General features: G+C 39.8%; 1 protein-coding gene across 1 annotated transcript in view; it reads right to left on the reverse strand.

Moving 5' to 3' along the window:
• HMGCLL1 (3-hydroxy-3-methylglutaryl-CoA lyase like 1) overlaps positions 1 to 10,415 on the reverse strand; it is a gene marked incomplete at both ends in the record, with an annotated part of 82,151 nt that extends 71,736 nt beyond the window's left edge. Inside the window, one exon of the mRNA XM_081997631.1 lies at positions 10,299 to 10,415. Within this exon, the coding sequence (XP_081853757.1) occupies positions 10,299 to 10,415 (117 nt within the window). The remainder of the gene's footprint in view (positions 1 to 10,298) is intronic.
• Positions 10,416 to 19,326: the final 8,911 nt, after the last annotated feature.

Genomic DNA, 19,326 nt, shown 5'->3' on the forward strand with positions numbered 1-19,326 from the left:
TTAGGCAATTGAATCAAGTCCTAAATATCAAAAAATGGCAGAGACACAAGCGAAAATTCTCTATCACCAGTTGATTCCTCTCTGTATAGCCGACAGACAGCTGGCTTAGTAGCTTAGCTTTCTGTCTTCTTCATACCATTCAGGCAAAAGTGAGACACAGCTGGGCCAAGGAACTTGCCTACCCTCTCTCTTCTCTTTCCCCAATAAATTCTTCATGTAAGCTGTTTTGCTTCAATTCAAATTACGTTTCCAGGCTTTTAAAAATTCAGCTGTGATCCGCTGTGGATTCTGTTATATCTTTTTCCTAATCCCAGTATTCCACATGATATACCTTCATCACTTACCTTGCTCCCCCATTTCTCACATACTAACACCTATATTTAATCTCATCTTAACTACTTGCATTAAAAGTAAACCCTAAAGCCACATACAGTTCCTTTCCAGATGCTGCTGTTGAATTATTTCCCCACGGGTTTCACCTAACATTCCACCAATGTCCTCTGGCGCTTCAGTCCACACATCTCATGTATTCAAAGCCTTTAAACTTTTTTTTCCAAGAAACTCATAAACTAACACCTTTATTCCCATACAAAACAGCTAACATCTGTGTATGAAAAAAAACAGCCAAACAAAGAAGAAACGTCTAGCCAGCACAGTTTTTTACCAACGCATGTTTGTGCATGTAATAAATCTGGGTTTTTTGTCATAAGAGCTGCTGAGAATCACTCTCGTAAATATATTTAATCCAAATAACAAATTCAAATGTAATATAACAATTGAAGTAACTTTCATTCATTTACATCAAACCATAAAATACATCTCCATTTAACAAGGGAATTATCTAAAAATAATATCAGCTACAACGACATTCTGACAGGACATACAATTTCCTTCTTATCACCTGCAGCATCTTTTTCATTTTTTGCAACATTTTGTCCCAAAGTATGATCTTCATTATCAGTATTATTCCTAACCCAGTAAAACTCTGAAAAGTCATGAGCTGATTACTTCCAACTCTAATACCTTAAGGTTGAAAAGCAAGCATTAAAACTATCCATGAAAGTATTTTCCTGAAATGTAAATCATGCATTTATCAGTTTCCTGGTTCCTTTGGAGTCAGAGATTGATTAAAAGACTAGCTAGTCAGAAAAATAAAGTCTGTATCTAATTCATAATCTCATATTTAATAAACTTTATTATTCATTATAATTTATGTCACTAATAAACATATTACAAAATAGAAAAAAACCTTTTAGCTCCACTGCACGACCTAGTCTTAAAGTGTGTGCACCATTTTGACATTTCTGCCCCAAAAGGGCTATACAAGCTATAGCAAATCAGCTATACTGCTGATTAATACAGCAGTAATAAAATATTTCCCCTTTGCTGACAAGCAAAAATGCTGAGTGAACTTTACTGGTATTTAGCACAGTATGAAAGCCTGACTTTGATCACAGAGCTACAGGCCTCATATAACACACTCTTATCTCAGAAATTCCAAATCAGCCAGTAAAGAAACTTTTCTCAGAGTTTCAATATCCTGATGAGCTTTTCTATGTGACAGAAGATGGATGGATTTGATAGCCAGAGAGAACCTTTCCCTATAAATTTGTGCCTGATAGCTTTTTATTACCATTCTTAAAATTAATATTTTTCTGTTCCAGTATTTTCTGAGGTTCAGTTAATTGATGAGCCTTACAGAGTGCACAGTACTTCGTATCAAAGTTCACGTATGCATTACGATGTGCATTGGCACACACTGTAAGGTGGTACACATTCCCCAGCAAGTTCACAACACCACACACCATCTTTAACACACATTTCTCTTTCATACTTCATCTGTCTTTTTAAATATACATTTGGGGGGGAAAGAAGAATGCTAAAGAAAATATTTCACCTTTGTTAGATGAATGAGAGCGCTAAACAATAGAAGAGAATTCAACACGGCCTGAAGTACTAAATAACTACTTTTCTGAAGTCCCCCAAAGTTTCTTTAAACATAACTCCTTCCACATTTGACACATCAAAGGATCTCAATAACCTTCAATTCCTAAAATTTCAGAGTATCATCACCTTGGTTAAATGCCTCAAATATTTATGTTGTGAAAGAGCAGAGGGTGACAAGAACTCATTTCAGCTTTATCTCTGGACTGTACCTACACTGCACCAGTTCCTCATTGTGTGATATTCACAGAGAAACTAAAATTCAAACACACTTTCATAAACAAGTGAATCTTTCAACCCAGATGCTGCAAGAATTGGAGCTATCTTTTTCCTCCAAAACACTAAAAAAGGTTGTATCATCAAACTGAGAGAAAATAAGTGTAACTTCATTCTGGGTACCCAGCATCCCACCCTTAAGCCAAGTCTAAGTGAAAAAAACTACCTTGTGATCCAAGCCACTATAGACAGTATTGTTACTACTATTTATTAGTCACCTCATCAGACAGTTCTAAGATACAAAATTTGATTAATTAGGAGCAGTAAATATTTTGATTTATGAAAGCTATGTCTGACCAACTAGTTAAGTCTTATAGTAGTCTTATAAGGCACTTGTGAGATTTCCTTACCCAAACTAGAAGCTAGAAGATCCACAAATTGTAAATAAAATCCTTATTAAAACCTGAGACAAAGATATTATTCCCATTTATTTCAGTAGGAATTAAAGTTGGATCTAGTTGATCTTAGGCAAGTCACTTATCTTCACTCTCAGCCAAAGCAATGAGAAAATAAATTAAGAAGAATGACCTCAAGATGTATGAATTTTAAAATGATGATTTGACACATGGGGTGTCTGAAATTAATCTTTTTCCTTGAGCTGGCAAGAGAGGAAATGAATATCACTGTGCCCATATGTAGGCTTTGAAGGAGGTGGAGGTGGGACAAGTCAAAAATGGGATCTCACCAAAAAACAGATGTTGGGTCTGAGTAGAAATTTCCTGTGTGTTTTTTTAATTCCCAAATTTGCAGAGCAAGATCTGTAAAATCCTTTACAACATTTCCAGCTGTATTATAAAGTTCTAAACGCACATAATAATCCCAATATAGCATAAATCTGTATCAACTAAAAAGCTCCTGTTATCTTTCCACTATTTACAATTCAATGGCACAAAAGAACTAAAAGTCAGTGACTCCACTTAGATCAAACTTACACTTTATTATCAGCCTCTTAACTTCTAATATCCTGTTTGGCACCTTTAGCAAACCAACTACTTAGTCTTTTTAGACTTTCTCCAACATTTTATCCACCAGTGTTGTCTCATTCATAAAGATAACTCTTATTCTCTCATTCACAAAGAAGACCTGGCTGAAAAAATTGGCATAAGTCTACTGACTGGACCTTCTAAAAAGGAAACTCCTCTTGACTTCAAAGAAAATTCTGGAAAGAACCCAGCATTGAACTCTATCTACTCTGGTTAAATTCAGTGGGAGTGTGTTTTTGTGTTTTATTTACTACCTTCAGTGTCAGCACGTATCATAAAAATGTCATTTATCATCTCCAAAGTCATCAAGAAAAGATACAGCATGCTGATTTGAACCTAATAGTTTATAATTTAGTTTTAGTTTATAGTTATAGTAATCCTTTCTACTTTATTATTCTATTTATTTTTAATAACTTTTCATGCTTTGTGTCTTATGAACATTAAGAAAATAAATGTTGCTTGGGAATCTTCAACAAAACAAAAAAAAGCCCCATTCTTGTGATGTATTCAGTGAGAAAAAGATCCATCTACTGAGTTCTGTATTGACAAGGCCTCTACATGCAGAAGAATATGAAGGGCAGGAAATCAGGAATTTCAAAGTCTCTCAGTGATCAGTTATTTAGTCTTAAATTACATGAAAGACAACATAAAATCTAAATACCTTGGCACTTCAGGATCTAAACACAAAACACAGTAAGAATGGTGGGTAAAGGAGAAAGAAAAAAAAGGATGCAAGATCTTTGCCCCATGCAATTAATATACTTTATACTGATTTCATTAAGTGTCTTTAAATACTGTCATCCTTTTAGAAAGTCAAGAAACAAGAATTGTGCAATATAAAGTTCAGGACATCTAGCATCTTTTTTCTCTATTAAAAATGCATTTTATGCGAATTTCAGCAGATCAGAAAAAAACTGAATGTAAATTATGATGTACTTCTTGCATATTGTAATTGTCATAATAAATTAATACATTTGACCTTAAAAAGTCCCTTCCAACCCAAAGATTCTATGATATGATTCTATGATTTGCAATATTCTTGACAGCTAATTTTTATAGCACATCTTAAACTAAATAAATTACATAAAAAATGAAAATATCCTAAACAGTTATTTAAGGAGAGCCTGAAAATGTGAATTTGTTCCTGGAATATATAATTACATGGAAATAAAAAGAACATGAAATATAGTATGTCTCAAATCAGTTGCTCTGAGGTGCAGCTAAAAGTTTAGAACAAAACAGACATGACTTCTCCTCCCAGGTAAGCATAATACCGTATGCCTCATTTTTCATACTGCAATTTGAATCAAGAGTCCACCATCAAATACAAGAACTGGCTAAGATAAATATATATAATTGTCATATGAACTTTGGTTTTCATTGTTATTCTTAAGTTACTTTAAAAACAAATTTGAGAGGTTTCTAGCATATGTTTAAAGCATGATAGTATATTGCAAAATCTAAACTAGCAAATTAAAACTGCAAAAGTAAAACACTTGTGTGAATCTCTTGATCCAAGGGTGTCATGCAGTGAGGAGATGAAGGAATCTTAGGCTGGATATTTAGGCATGTAGCGTATAAAGCATTGCAACATAGGCACTTAAACACAAGTTAGCTGTCTACTTTAGAGGACCCAAGCTTCTTGTTCATTATTGTAAGTATTTAGCATGGAGAATTTGTGTTCCTCTCCAGTTATAAAACTGACAAAAATGTACACTGTGCTTTCCAATGATAATATACTGAACAACTGGTAATAATTCTGGGTATTGCATCCCACATGACAGCCTAAATCTGAGACAGAAATCCTATACGATAACATAGCACACATTAGGATTATTTAGATAGATTTACGCCTCCTAGAGTCACAGCCACATCCACCAGAGAAAGAGACTAGAGTTTTGTTTTTGACTCATTTTTGCTTTGCTTGTGGTAGATGTAGGCAGCCAAACCATATAACTCCTAACATACTCCTAATATACTATACCTCTTAGTACACCTAGCTAGTGGTACATTAAAACACAACGGTCTAAGAGAAAGATGCTTACTACTTCACTATGTATAGCCACTACCCAGTTGTAGAGTAAGTAGGATACACTGATTTAAAGTGGCAGAAGATGAATATTCACAGTGAAGTTAACACTTTGACCTTAACTAATTCTATTTTTTCCAAAGTATTGTAGGCCATACACTGTAATTAAAAAGTGGATTTGGAATTGTCTCTGTTTTACATCATTTAAATATCTAGTCACCTATCCCCTATTACATAAACTTCAAAATCTCTTAAGAATCCAATCATTTTCACTACTATGGAAACCACATCATATAATCCTTTTTCTAAACCTAAATCATCATCCTGCTTTCAGCTGGTATAGAATTAATTTTCTTCACAGAAGCTAGTATGAGGCTATGTTTTGCGTTTGGGATGAAAATAGGGTTGATATACTAATGTTTTCAGTCGTTGCTAAGCAGTCAAGGACAGTCCAGCTTCTCACACTGCCCTACCAGTGAGAAGGCTGGGGGTGCACAGGACGCTGGGAGGGGACAGAGCTAGGACAGCTGACCCAGGCTGGCCAAAGGGTTATTCCATACCATATCATGTCATGCTCAGTATATAAAGTTGGGGGAAGAAGAAGGAAGGGGATGGGGTAATGTTCAGAGTGATGGCGTCTGTCTTCCCAAGAAACCAGTACGCGTGATGGAGCCCTGCTTCCCTGGAGATGGCTGAACACCTGCCTGCCCATGGGAAGCAGTGAATTAATTCCTTGTTTTGCTCAGCTTGCATGTGCGGCTTTTGCTTTGCTGAGTAAACTGTCTTTATCTCAACCCACGAGTTTTCTCACTTTTACCCTTCTAATTCTCTCCCCCATCCTACCGTGGGGGAGTGAACGAGTGGCTGCGTGGGGCTTAGTTGCTGGCTGGACTTAAACCACAACTATCACATAAATTATTCACCCTCATTATTTTGATTACAAAACTATTAAAGAACGTTGCCACTTGATACTTAGCTTTTAGATTTCTACTCTGTATTTAATATATAGACAGATTATAAGTGTTTGTTTGTGTGTGGCAACATATTCCTTTATTTTTAACTAGCTCTCTCCTTTTCTTCTTTCCCTGCCTGCTCATCCTCCAGGTCTTAACAGTAAATATCAAACAAACCAAAGTCATTTTACATTTCATCTTCATTTTCCTGACCATTCCAGTGGTGGAAGACCTAACTTGTCCCAGCTGGAATTCAATTTCTTGAACATGACTAACCAAAATTGAACAAGCCTTGGATACAGTCTTTTGCAATGATACTGTATTTCCCTGTTTGACTGGGAATACTTGATCTATCTGAGGACTATATTAGATTTTTTAACAGCTGTACTGTATTGGTAGCTCATAGTCCTCCTATGAATATTCCAAGTTTCTTCTCTTCTTCAATCGCTTCTAACTGATAATGTCACAGTTTCTAGTTTGGATTATTAGTCCTAATCATTCTGTATCCTTGAATTTCATCTCAGCCTTTTACACCACTTCATTAGCCATCCAGCTCTTCCCTGCTGTGTCCTTAGCATATCCCTAATGCATTAAAATTCCATTTTAACTTATATGAAAACAACATTAAGCCTGTAGGATAAGACCATGTCAGTTGCACTCAGAACACCTCTCCTTCCAGCCAGAGGGTTCCTGCTACGCTAGAGGACAACCATCAGCAGCAGATGAACAGCCAGCCTTCCTCCCTGCTGCTCTGCCTGAACGTTTTACAAAACAGAACACAACGTACATTACAAATTCCAGTCAAGTGCTATGAGTCACCATCAGTAGCAATCTCAATCACTGCGGACATCTCACTAATACTGCAACATCTACCGCCACCTCCTCTCAGAACATTTTACAGTTCTGATATAAATCCACGTCTTTAACAAATTCTTATGTAGCTATACCTCCCTATTTAGTAAAATTAATCAGACCCTTAATATTAAACTAATCAGACATATTAATAAAAACAGTAGTCACTGGGATAATACTAAGAGAATGATAGAACTAGGATCCCCTGGTATGAAACATAAGATTGTATTTCTGAAGCAAACAAGATTAAGAGATTTTTAAAAGTGGAATAAGATGAAGATACTGCAACAGGAATGAGATGTCCCATTGACTAGTCAGGTGTTCGATAGTTTTTTACATAATACAGACTAGTCTGAATAAGAGTGAAACAGATATTAATAAATTCTACTAATAAATAGTAGAAAATTCTATTTAATTTCTGTCTAGCCATTAGCCCAATTACCTTTTGCTTTTCAGCTCTCCTTTTCAATAACGTTGCTCCTCAAGCAACCCTGTGTTTTAAAGTCAAATACAGTTGTAAACATACTTCAGAATTGTTGGCTAAATGGAACAGGAAAATTAAGGGAAAACAAAGACTAAGACATCCCACTACTCACTCTAGGACATATCATTTTGTCCCTGATATAGTTCCAAGTGGTTGGACCTGGACCTTCACAAATTAGTCAGCACAGTATAAAACCAAATTTTTATATATTTGGGAATTTTTAGACAAAATTGAACTATTTTAGTTTTACAAGAGCCCTGGTAGCAACACTCTACCAACACCTACATTTTACTTTGTGTTTAAAGAAAAATCCCGAAAAACTCCTGAAAAGATTTCAGCAAGAAAACCAACTCCTTATTTTCATCAGCCATAAAAGTACTAAATTATTTCTGGGAAACTGTTCTTCCCCTATTTTATTTCTTGGTGTACCCATATAAATGTAATTATAGTGGTGCCTCCATAACTGTCTTGCATGCACTGGTCAAAAAAAAGCCAACACTTTTGATAAACTTGAGCTATGGTTTCTAGATCACATAAAGAGGAACACATTTTTTCTTGAACAAGATTGGTACAGAATGCACAAAAGCATAAGTAAAACCTTTATGGGTTGTTTAAGCATTCACATGAGACAAATGGAAATTTGAACAGATTCATGTAAAGTAAAGAAAAATCATCTAATAAAAATCACACCAAGGTAATACAGAAGCAAATGTTAAAACATTAACAGTGACCAACTCCGGACTTAATTAGTGTCAACGGGCTCAGTAGACTATGAAGCTTATAATCACATCAATATGTATAGGTAGGATAAGCAGCAAATTCTCATGTTTGCTCTTTACTGTGGAAGACATCTTTCTGTATCCTTGGAGGAAGAAAAATGGTGATGAAAATGAAAGAAGAGCACTGCAAAAATGAAGCAAAAGTTACAGGCATCCATTACAATAAAGAAACCTTTTTTTTTTTAATCTATGATTTTCTGGGAAGATATTATCGCTTGTCTTTGGCTTCAAACCCTCTCTGTTGCCAAAGCCCTTGAACCTTTCAGATGCTTTGTCTGATAGGCGGTAGAGACTGATGCAATCAAGTGGCATATCAAGGTATTCTGAAAGAAATTTTAAAAAAAGTTCACACTTTTCGAAGAAAATGATGGACCAAAATGTAGCAAGGGCACATCAAGAGGATTATAGTGCTTTGCTTCACGCCTAATACATAAAAGTCCTTTAATTCTATTGTATTTCTTTTTACAGTAAGAATATATTTTTCCACTTTTACAGAAACAACTGAAGGAATTATGTTTGATTATTTCCCCAAAATTCAGTGCTGGATAGACACTATTCTCAAGGAATTGTGATAGCTGGAAGTTGTATGGAGCTTACCTAGAAAAGCCCTGTGCTCACAACAGTATTTCTTTGGGTATTCCATGTATGTAGCTTTTGATATAACAAGCTCAGATCATCTGAAGGAAAACTGCAATGCTGCCAGCTTTCATGGCAGTCAGAACATTGTATTTTTCTTGATCTCCCCACCTCTGAAGTTACATTGCTAACTAATTACCTAATAATTAAATTTCACTTCCAGATGGTGGAGAAAAACAGAAGATGTACCCCCAGTATATCTGAAAGGTGTAGAAAGCAGAAGAAAGATGCAATGAACAAGAAATGCATTTTTTTAAAGACATGATTTTTAAACCACTTTTGTTCTAAGCTTGGCACATGTTTTTTAATGTTTGAGGTACTGGCTGATTACTGGAGTTAGACTCGGAATGAATGACAGTTCAGACACAATATGCCGCAACAAGTGCGTTGTTTTAGTAAAGGCAATGTCATGCTCAGAGTTATTTCCTTCTTTGAGTACTTCATATTGACACCTTCCTCCAATGTCCTTCCAGATTTATGCAACCTCTCCCTAAAAATCACAGATAGCTTTCCCTTTTGTTTCTTTCCTTCCAAAGCCATGGTTAGGACAGCCATGGCCTATGGGTCTTCATTTGGCCACCTGCCCACGTGCCTCCTCACCTAACCTTCTCTCCCACTCCCCACTGTCTCCAGCCACTCTCCACTCATGTTCACAGCTGACAGACAGGAAGGTGAGCAACCACGTTCACTCATCCCTCCATGACAATCCCATAGGTACTCAGAGCACCCCAGGCCAAAAAGAAGGGTACAGCTGCTCCAGAGGGGTTGGCAGCACTGCCTCCGCACCCTGATGGCTGTAATGACTTTCCACCCGACAGCAGATGGGCCCACCAACAACCCAGTTTGAGAAATACAAACTCCGGGGTGCAAGGGCGATACTGTGGCCTCGCCAAAATATATGTTATGACTTTTCATGTAGCGGATTGTAACAGGTGAGGGGGACACAGATGAGTGGATTTCTTTAACAGTGCCTCACTCCTGCCCCCAACGCCACTAGAGATGCCCACCTGTGTGTGCACTACCGGTCAGATGCTGTAAATGCAGCCGTCTTCTGAAATACTGACCAGGAAAGGCCCCGCGGCCTGTGGGGATGCGAGAGGCCCCCAGCCCCCCGTGCACGCCGTTACAGGGCGGGAGGGCCGGGGGGGGTAGGCAGGGCGGGGGGCGAGGGCCGGGCGCAGGCAGCAGGCAGAGGGCCGCGGGGACGCCGGGTACGTGCGTGAGGGGCGGCGAGAGGGCGGCGAGGGGGCGGCGAGGGGGCGGCGGCCCCCCCGCGCCCGGCGGGCCCCGGCCTCCCCCTGGTGGCGGCCGCGCCTCGCAGGGCCGGCACCATCCCATCCCTGCACCCCCGCCCGGCGATACCTGCCCGGGGTGCGGCGCCGCAGGCGGTGGCGCGGCTGGCTCCCCGATCCACAGCTGCTCCTTGAGTAGGTGCTGGTAGCTGAGGCAGTGCTTCAGCGCCGACGGCACCGTGCCCATGGCGCCCGGCAGCCAGCCGCAAGGTCGGCGCAGCCTCCCGGCCAGCGGGAGCCCCGCCGGCCCCGCGCCCGCCGCAGCCCCCGCCGCAGTCACTGGCTGCAGCCCGGCCCCGAGCAGCGCCTGCGATTGGCGGAGCGCGGGAGCCCGCCGCGCCGGCATCCCCGCCGCGCCCCCTCCCGCGGCTGCTGCGGCAGCCGCCGCCTCAGCCCGCCAACCGCCGCCGGCTGCCGCCGCGCCCCGGCGGCCGCGGCAGGCCCCGCCAGCGGGGGGCGTCCCGCCCGGAGACGGCCGCGGGGCTGCCACCTCTCCTCACCTCCCCCTCCTCAGCGCCCGGCAGAGGAGCCGCGGCGGTGGCAGCCCGCGTTTGGTGCGGGCTTGGCCGGCGCCACAGCAGCCTGCCACTGCGGGGCGCGGGCGGGGCAGAGACCTCTGAGGAGACCCGGGGACCCGGCGGGCCCAGAGCTCGGGGCGGGGGGGCACGGGCATGGGGACAGCGGGCCGTCCTGCCCCGCATCCCTCCTGACCGCTCCCCACAGCCGGAGGAAATGGGGCCCAGCCTGGGCTTTCAATGCTTTTGGCAGAAGGCTTGCGGGGAAGGAGAGGAGCGAGGAGAAGAGACGGGGCTGCGTCGACAACGAGTCCGCTTGCCCTGTTTGGGATGCTGGGGCTGCATCCAGACCATGCGGAATAAAACCTGTCCCGCTCACTGGGCCGTTCAGGTGGCAGCAGGTCTTTGCCAAGAGGCTTTATGCACACGCTTGCATTTATGCTTTTCATTTGGGTAGCAGAAACTGAGAACATAGCAAATGGAATAGTTTTCAGCTTTTAACAGCTCTCTCAGAAGCAGCAGGTTATATTTTGTCGTCTTCTTCAGCATTCAGTGTGTCAGCCAATTTTCCAAACTACTCTCAAGCGAAATACCGTATGATTTGGAAATTGTTTCTGGATCGTTCTTTTTCTGGGGTATCAGGGATTTTTTGTTAAATTCACTAACCTTTCCCTCGGTCATTTTTTGCAAAAGATCATCAGGTTTACAGCCAAGTCTCTGTTTCAGTCGTTCACAGATAGACATGACGCTCTCAAAGCACCCTCTTTTTCTTTTGCTTTTTTGCCTTTCAAGCTCGCTGTTCCAAAACCCTCCCTGTTTCTGAGGGCCATTGTAAACCAGAACTGGATGCTGACTGATTGGCTGGGAAATATTTGTTTTTCAAGGATAGTGACAGTTTTTTACAAATAAAATATTTAAAATACAATATTAGAATTTATTTTAAAATATCACTGACAGGCATCTCGGCAATTTCAAATCTAGCCACAAGAAAAATGCCAAGGGGTTCTCTGCTGACTGTCATCAGAGGCAGTTAGTATCCTTCCTGCCTTCTTCCAGTAAAATATTTGTGAATTCAGAGTTCTTATATTTTTGCAGCTCAAAATTCCACTAATTTTGCTGACTCTGGATACTCGCTTTGGTCTTATTACTTGAAAACCTATGGATAAAATATACAAAGACTGGCCATAAAATCAAGCCTTTCTCTTTTGTCTCTCAGTAAAAAAACGACAATTCTATGATAAGAGACAGTTTATCTATGATTTGGTACATATGAAGAGAAAAGCACTTTACTGAGGTACATGATTTCCTTTTACATTTATATACATTTCATAGTGAGTTGGAAATAGGGTGAAAAATGCAATTGTGAGGAAGTTAGAGTATGTCTGTCTATAAAGTATACTCCTCCTGCCTACCTGACCTGTTCTCAAGTTACTCCAATACTGAAGTCAAACTTCATATTGCACTTGGCCTTATTAAACCTCATACAGTTGGCCTTGGCCCATCGATCCAGCCTGTCCAGATCCCTCTGCAGAGCCCTCCTACCCTCCAGCAGATCAACACTCCCACCCAACTTGGTGTCATCTGCAAACTTACTGAGGGAGCACTCGATCCCCTCATCCAGATCGTCAATAAAGATGTTGAACAAGACTGGCCCCAGAACCGAGCCCTGGGGAACACCGCTTGTGACCGGCCGCCAGCCGGATTTAACACCATTCACCACAACTCTCTGGGCTTGACTGTCCAGACAGTTTTTTACCCAGCAAAGAGTTGACCTGTCTAAGCCACGAGCCACCAGCTTCCCTAGGAGAATTCCGTGGGAGACAGTGTCAAAGGCAAATTTTTCTTACAAATACCCCTGAGATTAGGTTCATTATAACTGTCTGGAGGTAGCTTAGCTGTCAAACTGCTATATTCTCCGCATTAAATCCCTTCTGCATATAATTGTTTCTTTGTCTGTCAGTGTTGTTATAAACATAATCGTAAAAACATAATGCCAGAATTTAATGCCATTTTTGTAGAGCTTAAAGCTTCAGTGTGCTCTTCCAGGCTAAGTCCACTGTGAATGTCTTCTGACAGAAATCTGCTTTAAGACTCAGTGCCACCAAATATGTTGAAAAGGAGAATCTTTATCTGAAATCCCAGTGTTGTTGGGCAGAGAAAGAAAATATATCAGTGATACATTATAAAGTAATCTCAAATAAATGGGGTTCTCATGCAACAGTTTCTCATTGTTTTTTTCTATTGTACCTCTCATTCTCCCTGAAATCAGAATTTGTTTTTCATCCTTGCCAATTTAGCACTGAATTTTTCAACCGGTGCTTCTAATTCTATGTAAACAGTTGCTTCAAAGTCAAGAGACATATAAACAAAATGTGTTCATCTGAAACTCCCATGTTTCTTGGGAGAAGGATGTGATAAGTTAGCTATCGAAAAAACACTGTGTGTTAAAAGCTTTAGAGCTAAACCAAACTGTTATTCCTAAACAAGACACGTGGGACAGCACAGCGTGAAAGTAGCTCCAAGAAGAGCACGTCTTAGGCAGGCATAATCATGCTGATACTGTCCTTTGCTTGCAGGGACTAAAAAACTGACTCCACCCCACTTCATCAGTTAACATGGTGCAATGTACATGATACAATACGCTGTTTAACCTTGTCTATTTCCTACTATATACCAGTATATTTGCTGATTGAAATGTTTGCAAAATCACGAAGAATAAGGGAGACTTCTGGCAGATCTTTCTGTAACAGCACATGGGCCTCTTGTGGTCTGGACCTTTGTATGCCCTGTGCTGTTCCTTATTTTGATTCTGCATGTTTTTTGTTCAACAATGGCATTTTGGAACAACTTCAGTTTACTAGAACACATGGAAGGGCTCAGATATGTTTAGTGCTACATCAGGATAGTGAATAGAAATTGCACATGACTGGCTTTTGGCTTTCCATCTGTCTCTTAAAACTATTTATCATTCTGATACTCCTCTGACTCTACCATTGTCATTGGCTCACACTGTGTTCTGGTCAAAGGTTTTAAAACGTTTATCAAAAGGAATGCTTTTCACTAAAATAAATAATCTCTCATGAAAGTCATGCCACCAAGCCTACCAGATGGGGAGAACAGGCAAATTTCTGTAACATGCAGAGAAACTTCAAATATTACCATGAGAGGTGTTTCTGTTCTGCTTATTGCTCCCACGCAATTACACAGGTAGTTGGCAGTCAGATCATTAAGGAGTGGAAACACCAAGCTGTTGGATTTCCTGCAGTGTGACACAAAACCTTGGCCAAGAAAGACATGGTAAAAATAGGTTGATCATTTACAAGCACCCAAAAGAAAATAAGAAAGTTGTTCAAAGAGTGATTTGATGACAGCAAGAAGGACAGAATCAGAAGCAAGGGAGCTATTCATATTGCTGATAATCATAAGTGCCAAACTGGCAAGCAGCCAAGGTGCCTACTAGGCAGGGGTCAAAGACACATATGGTGAGTCTCAAACAACAAATAAGCCATAGAATTCTGGCAAGGATTGCAGGAATAATATGCTCCAGCCCTGACAAAGAAGATGAGGGCTAAAGAAAAAACAATGGGGCTTCCAATAGTGGATCATACCTCAGGGAAAGCAAAGCTTTCATCATTTCAGTTTTATTGGAGAAAAATGCAGATAACTTCTCACATATGGTAGGTCTGGTTGATCTAAATTGATGGGAAGTGTAACACAATGTTAAAAAAGATTCTTTACAGTTGTGGCAGTAAATCAGTGTTCCATTAGCAGCGGCATCATTCAGAGACGGCATTCTTCAGAGAGTTAGTAATAGATTTACTTTGCCAAAGTAAGACTACACCCCAGGTGATAGACACCTGGCATTTGAAACAGACACAATCAAGAACAAAGTCCAACTTATGTCTTGCCAGATGTTGGATCCTGTTCTTTTCTATTCTTTCACTAATTCAGTCAGATGGCAGGTTTTTTACCAACTAGATCACAATTTAAAACATACAAACAAAAAAATTGAAACATTTTAATTTTATTCTCAGACTACCAGAATAGGAAAAGAAAGAAATTCTGTGAGCTTAAACCTAGTTTCATAATCACAACAGTTATACACCTATACACAGCGTCATAAAAGAAAGGGATGGACCATAAGCTATGTTATTTGTATTTATAAAGGGCATTGCCTTTCACACTGCTAAGAATGGTACTCTGCAGCCCTTTGGGTGATCTCCAAAGTGCCAGCGCTACAATATCTACATGTAATTGTTATAAGGTATATCAAAGACAGCAGAGAATTGTAGCAAAAAGTGCTTATTCATGGATAACATTTTTCCATTTGCGGTATTTCCATAACTACCGTAATTGCCATGAACCAAATGTGTCCCTTGCCTGATTCCATTGTTTAGATTGTAAGTTTTTCGTCTCAGTGGCCTGACCTACCACTCAGCATTGTCAGGAGCAACAATGAGCCAGTTCTTGAGCAGATTTTCAAGGTGCTATTGCAATATTTAGGAAAATATTTCCTTTTAAGAGCAAGTATTTTGCCTACAATTACACAGACTACTTTGCCAACTCTGTTTTTCACATAAATGCAGTTAGTGTCTCCCTCTCCTCTCCACCCAGTCTTTTCTACCCATAAATACTCATGTAATTTCTTATATGCATTATAAGGTGCAATATGCAGTAACCTCTGATTTCCTTCCTCCCTGTACGTTACTAAGAGTCACCAAAACAGTATTGATTGTCAGTGGGGCCAGTTTTCTTGCTTTTCTAGCAAGCGACCCCTTTACATCACTTAGTAAAAGAGAAACTATAAATCATCCTTAGGAAATATTTACTGAATAAGGAGTTGCTGAGACAACTTTTATGCTATATCTGTTTCTTCTCAAGTACAGAGCATTTATCAGAGTTCAGCCAAAGCAGCACAAAATAACCACCTGGCAAGTGTACCTGCACTGCATTCTGGGGATAGTGCTTTCCAAAGAGGAAAAAAGAGTGAAAGACCTGCACCTTTTCTATGTTCTCTTAGGGAGCAATTCTTGAGATTTATTTTAAAGACGTATCTTAAGATCAAATGAACCATATTCTAATGTATGCCTTTGTCTCCCCGCTGACTATAGAGAGCCTATGGTAACTACTCAGATGTAGGTAGCTGCATTAGCTACGTTTACTTGAATGAGTCCCACTCCAGCTAACATTATTATGTCCATTACATTGTGATTTCATTTGACTCTATACCTAATTTCTACTTGTGCAGACAAGGAAAGTCTTAAACCAGTATACTCAGCAAACTTGTTGCTGGCTTCAGAGAAAGGGTCACCAAGGAAGCTAGAAGTGGACTGAAAGGGAAAGTACAATGAGATGTAATCTACAAATATATAATCTCATTATATACTGCAGAAAATTTTTATCTGTTAAAGGTTACATGGTAATAGCTTTGAGGCAGGTATGTCCCTTCAGCAGAAGAAGATGCAGTTTCAGCATTAAGGGGAGAGAAGAAGATGGAGTAGAACTAGAGTGTTTCTGAGAAGCCCAGACAGTTCAAGGAACTGTGTATTTAGACAATGAAATCAGAAGAAAAAAAGAGATTGATTAGTTGCTAACTTGCTTGTTGGTGATTTTGTTACTAAACCCTAGGATCTAATATAGTAATATCTAATATACTAATCCCTAATAGGCAATTTATCTATTTCAAACTTTTCCAGCAAGTGAAAATGAATTAGGCATTATCTAATAAAGCACAAATAAATGTAGATGATATGAATCCAAAAGTTAGATTTCTCTGTTCTTTTTGGTTTTATTTTTTTAATTACTAAGATAGTGTACAAAAAATATGTCCTAGGCATACCAGGAGTAAGTGTTTGAAATTTTTTTTAAGCATTTGCCATGTAATTGTCCTTTAGAAATGACTTGGGGTGCTCAACTGCGATGTCTCTGGCAGTAAATTGTTCCAGAGCAACAGTAATAGTTCAATTTCTAGCATAGTGACCTGTCTGTCACTACAGTTTTTTTATTTCTTCTGTCACCAACATTACTCAGCCTAGGACCAAAAATAATGGAGGAGAAGCCTTCTGGTGCAGTATAAACTTGCCTAATTTGGCAACCAAACACTAAAAAAGGCAGAGTTACTACAGAATAGACAAAGCAAAGTTTATATTTGCACATAAAGGATGTGTTTGCCAAGGTAGTCTGCTTGTGTTTAATATGGCATTTTGATGTTTTTCAGTTGACTTTGTATCTTTTTGCCTGAACAATGCATAATTAAAATGCATATCCACAATAACTGAATGCAGTTGTTAAATTATCAACATAGCAAAAACTTTTGGACAAAAGACTACTGAATAATGAAAAATAAATTGAAATAATGTGTAATGTGGAATAAAACCAAATATCACATGCACCATAATACAAAGTAATCTGAGATCATCAAGTAAATGTATGCATCTCCTTTTTCTTCCTTTTCTGTTTGTATTTAACTTCAGAGTCAGATTGCTGTTTTCAGCTGTGTCGTGTGATCTAAAATCCTCTTTGGTAACATGCATAAGTTAGGACAAAGGATTGTGTTCTTTGGCTTCAATAGCAAAGACTGAACCAAGCAAATGAATACTGTAACTCTAGAGGAAAGGCTGACATAGGAAATACTGGAATGGTATTGACATTCAGAGATTCCCTTTTCAGCATAATGGTAGCAATACCACGATAAAGTAAAACACTTGGAAAAGCTCTAGGATTTTTATATCTACTTTCTCTATCCTCATCACTAATACAGGACGTAATTATAAAAAATAATGTTCATTACTTCATGGTACTGTTGCAATAATAAACACTTTCTTGAGTCCACAGCATCTCAAACAAAAATATATCTGTAAGCTTCACGTGGGGGGAAAAAAGCCAATAATACCTTTAAATGAAAATACTAATGCCATACTGTGAGGCAGAACACATGTTATTGTTGCTACCTTTAGGGACACACAGTGTTGCCCAAGAAAAATTCTGTGAAAGAGAATAATATTCTTCTTTTTCATAACAAGAATGTCATTGGCAGTATCAACCGTTCCACTCTACCCTTAATGATTTCTTTCATCAATTTAAAGCACAATTTACCTCCAAAGCTGATGTTTGTATACCAGGACAAGAAGGGATTTGTTTCACATAGTGGATCTGAGGGTTTTAAGGACTAAGTATCAGCTCATAGAATTATGGGACAACACAAGAATTAGCAATTTTCTTAAGGAAATTAGCCATTTTCTCATGTTTCTGACTGCAAAGAATGGCTTTGAGATGTGACAGTGTGAGCCTAGTACAACAAGGTACTGTTTTTGGCTGGGATGGTGTTAATTTTTTTCATAACATCTGGCATGGTGCTTTGTTTTGGATTTGTTATGAAAACAGTGGTGATAACACACCCATGTTTTAGCTATTGCTGAACAGCATCAAGGCCTTCTCTGTTTTTTGTCATGTTCTCCCCAAGTACGCTGGGGGTGGGCAAGAAGCTGGGAGGGGACACAGCTGGGACAGCTGACCCCAACGACCAAAGGGATATCCCATGCCATGTGGTGTCATGCTCGGCAATAAAAGCTGAGGGAAAGACAGAGGAAAAGGGGGGACATTCAGGGTCATGGTGCTTGTCTTCCAAGTAACAAGTTACTTGTGATGGAGCCCTGCTTTCCTGGACATGGCTAAACATCTGCCTGCCGATGGGAAATAGTGAGGTAATGACTTATTTTGCCTTGCTTGCATGCACAGCTTGGCTTTACCTATTAAACTGTCTTCATTTCAACCCACGAGTTTTCTCATTTTTACCCTTGTGATTCTCTTTTCCACCCCACTTCGGGGGAGTGAGCGAGCAGCTCTGTGGGGCTGAGCTGCCTACCAGGGTTAACCCACAACAAACCAATATAACAGTCTATCTGCATGAAACTGCAAAGAATTAAAATAGTACAGACAGCACTAGTCAAACCTCCTACTTTAGGCATTTAAAGTAGGCATTGCAGCATTTATGAGCCTTTAGAGAGATTTGGGCTGCCTAAGCTGCATTTTTACTGCGGTCAGTGGGGAGAGCTGGGTGTCTGCCTCACCCTTGGGGAGCTATTTGGAGCAGCTTAGCTACAGCTAAGCTTTCTTCTCCACTGCAATGAAGGAAGCCTAGGTGCCTCTTCTAGGCAGTGCAGATGGCCGCAGGTTGAACAGGTAGCCCCTGAAGTCTGGCCAGTAGGAAACACCAAGCACAGAGGAATTGCCGTGAAGTTTCTGGCTCAGAATTTGAGAGGCATTCCGAGTATTGAACCTACGCTTCCCATTTCCTAGGAGAGAATCCTAAATGCCAAATCAAATGTTGACACTGGATCACTGTACAGACAGGAATTTGAGTAATAAGGAATTAAAAACAATGCATAGAATATTTCCTTAATTTCTATAGTAATACATTGGTGTTACAGTTCTGACTTTTCTTTGACCTTTCAGTATTGCTGCTCCTACTACAGAGAGATGCTTAAAGAACTACAGTTTCCCTTGAGGACAACATGTAAATAGGCTTTTGGATGTAAAACTATCCTTTATTATTTTTTTAAAAAGCTTTTTCCTCTCCTGCAC

The sequence above is a fragment of the Phaethon aethereus genome, assembly GCF_964289735.1.
Source record: "Phaethon aethereus genome assembly, chromosome: 3".
Lineage (NCBI taxonomy): Eukaryota > Metazoa > Chordata > Aves > Phaethontiformes > Phaethontidae > Phaethon > Phaethon aethereus.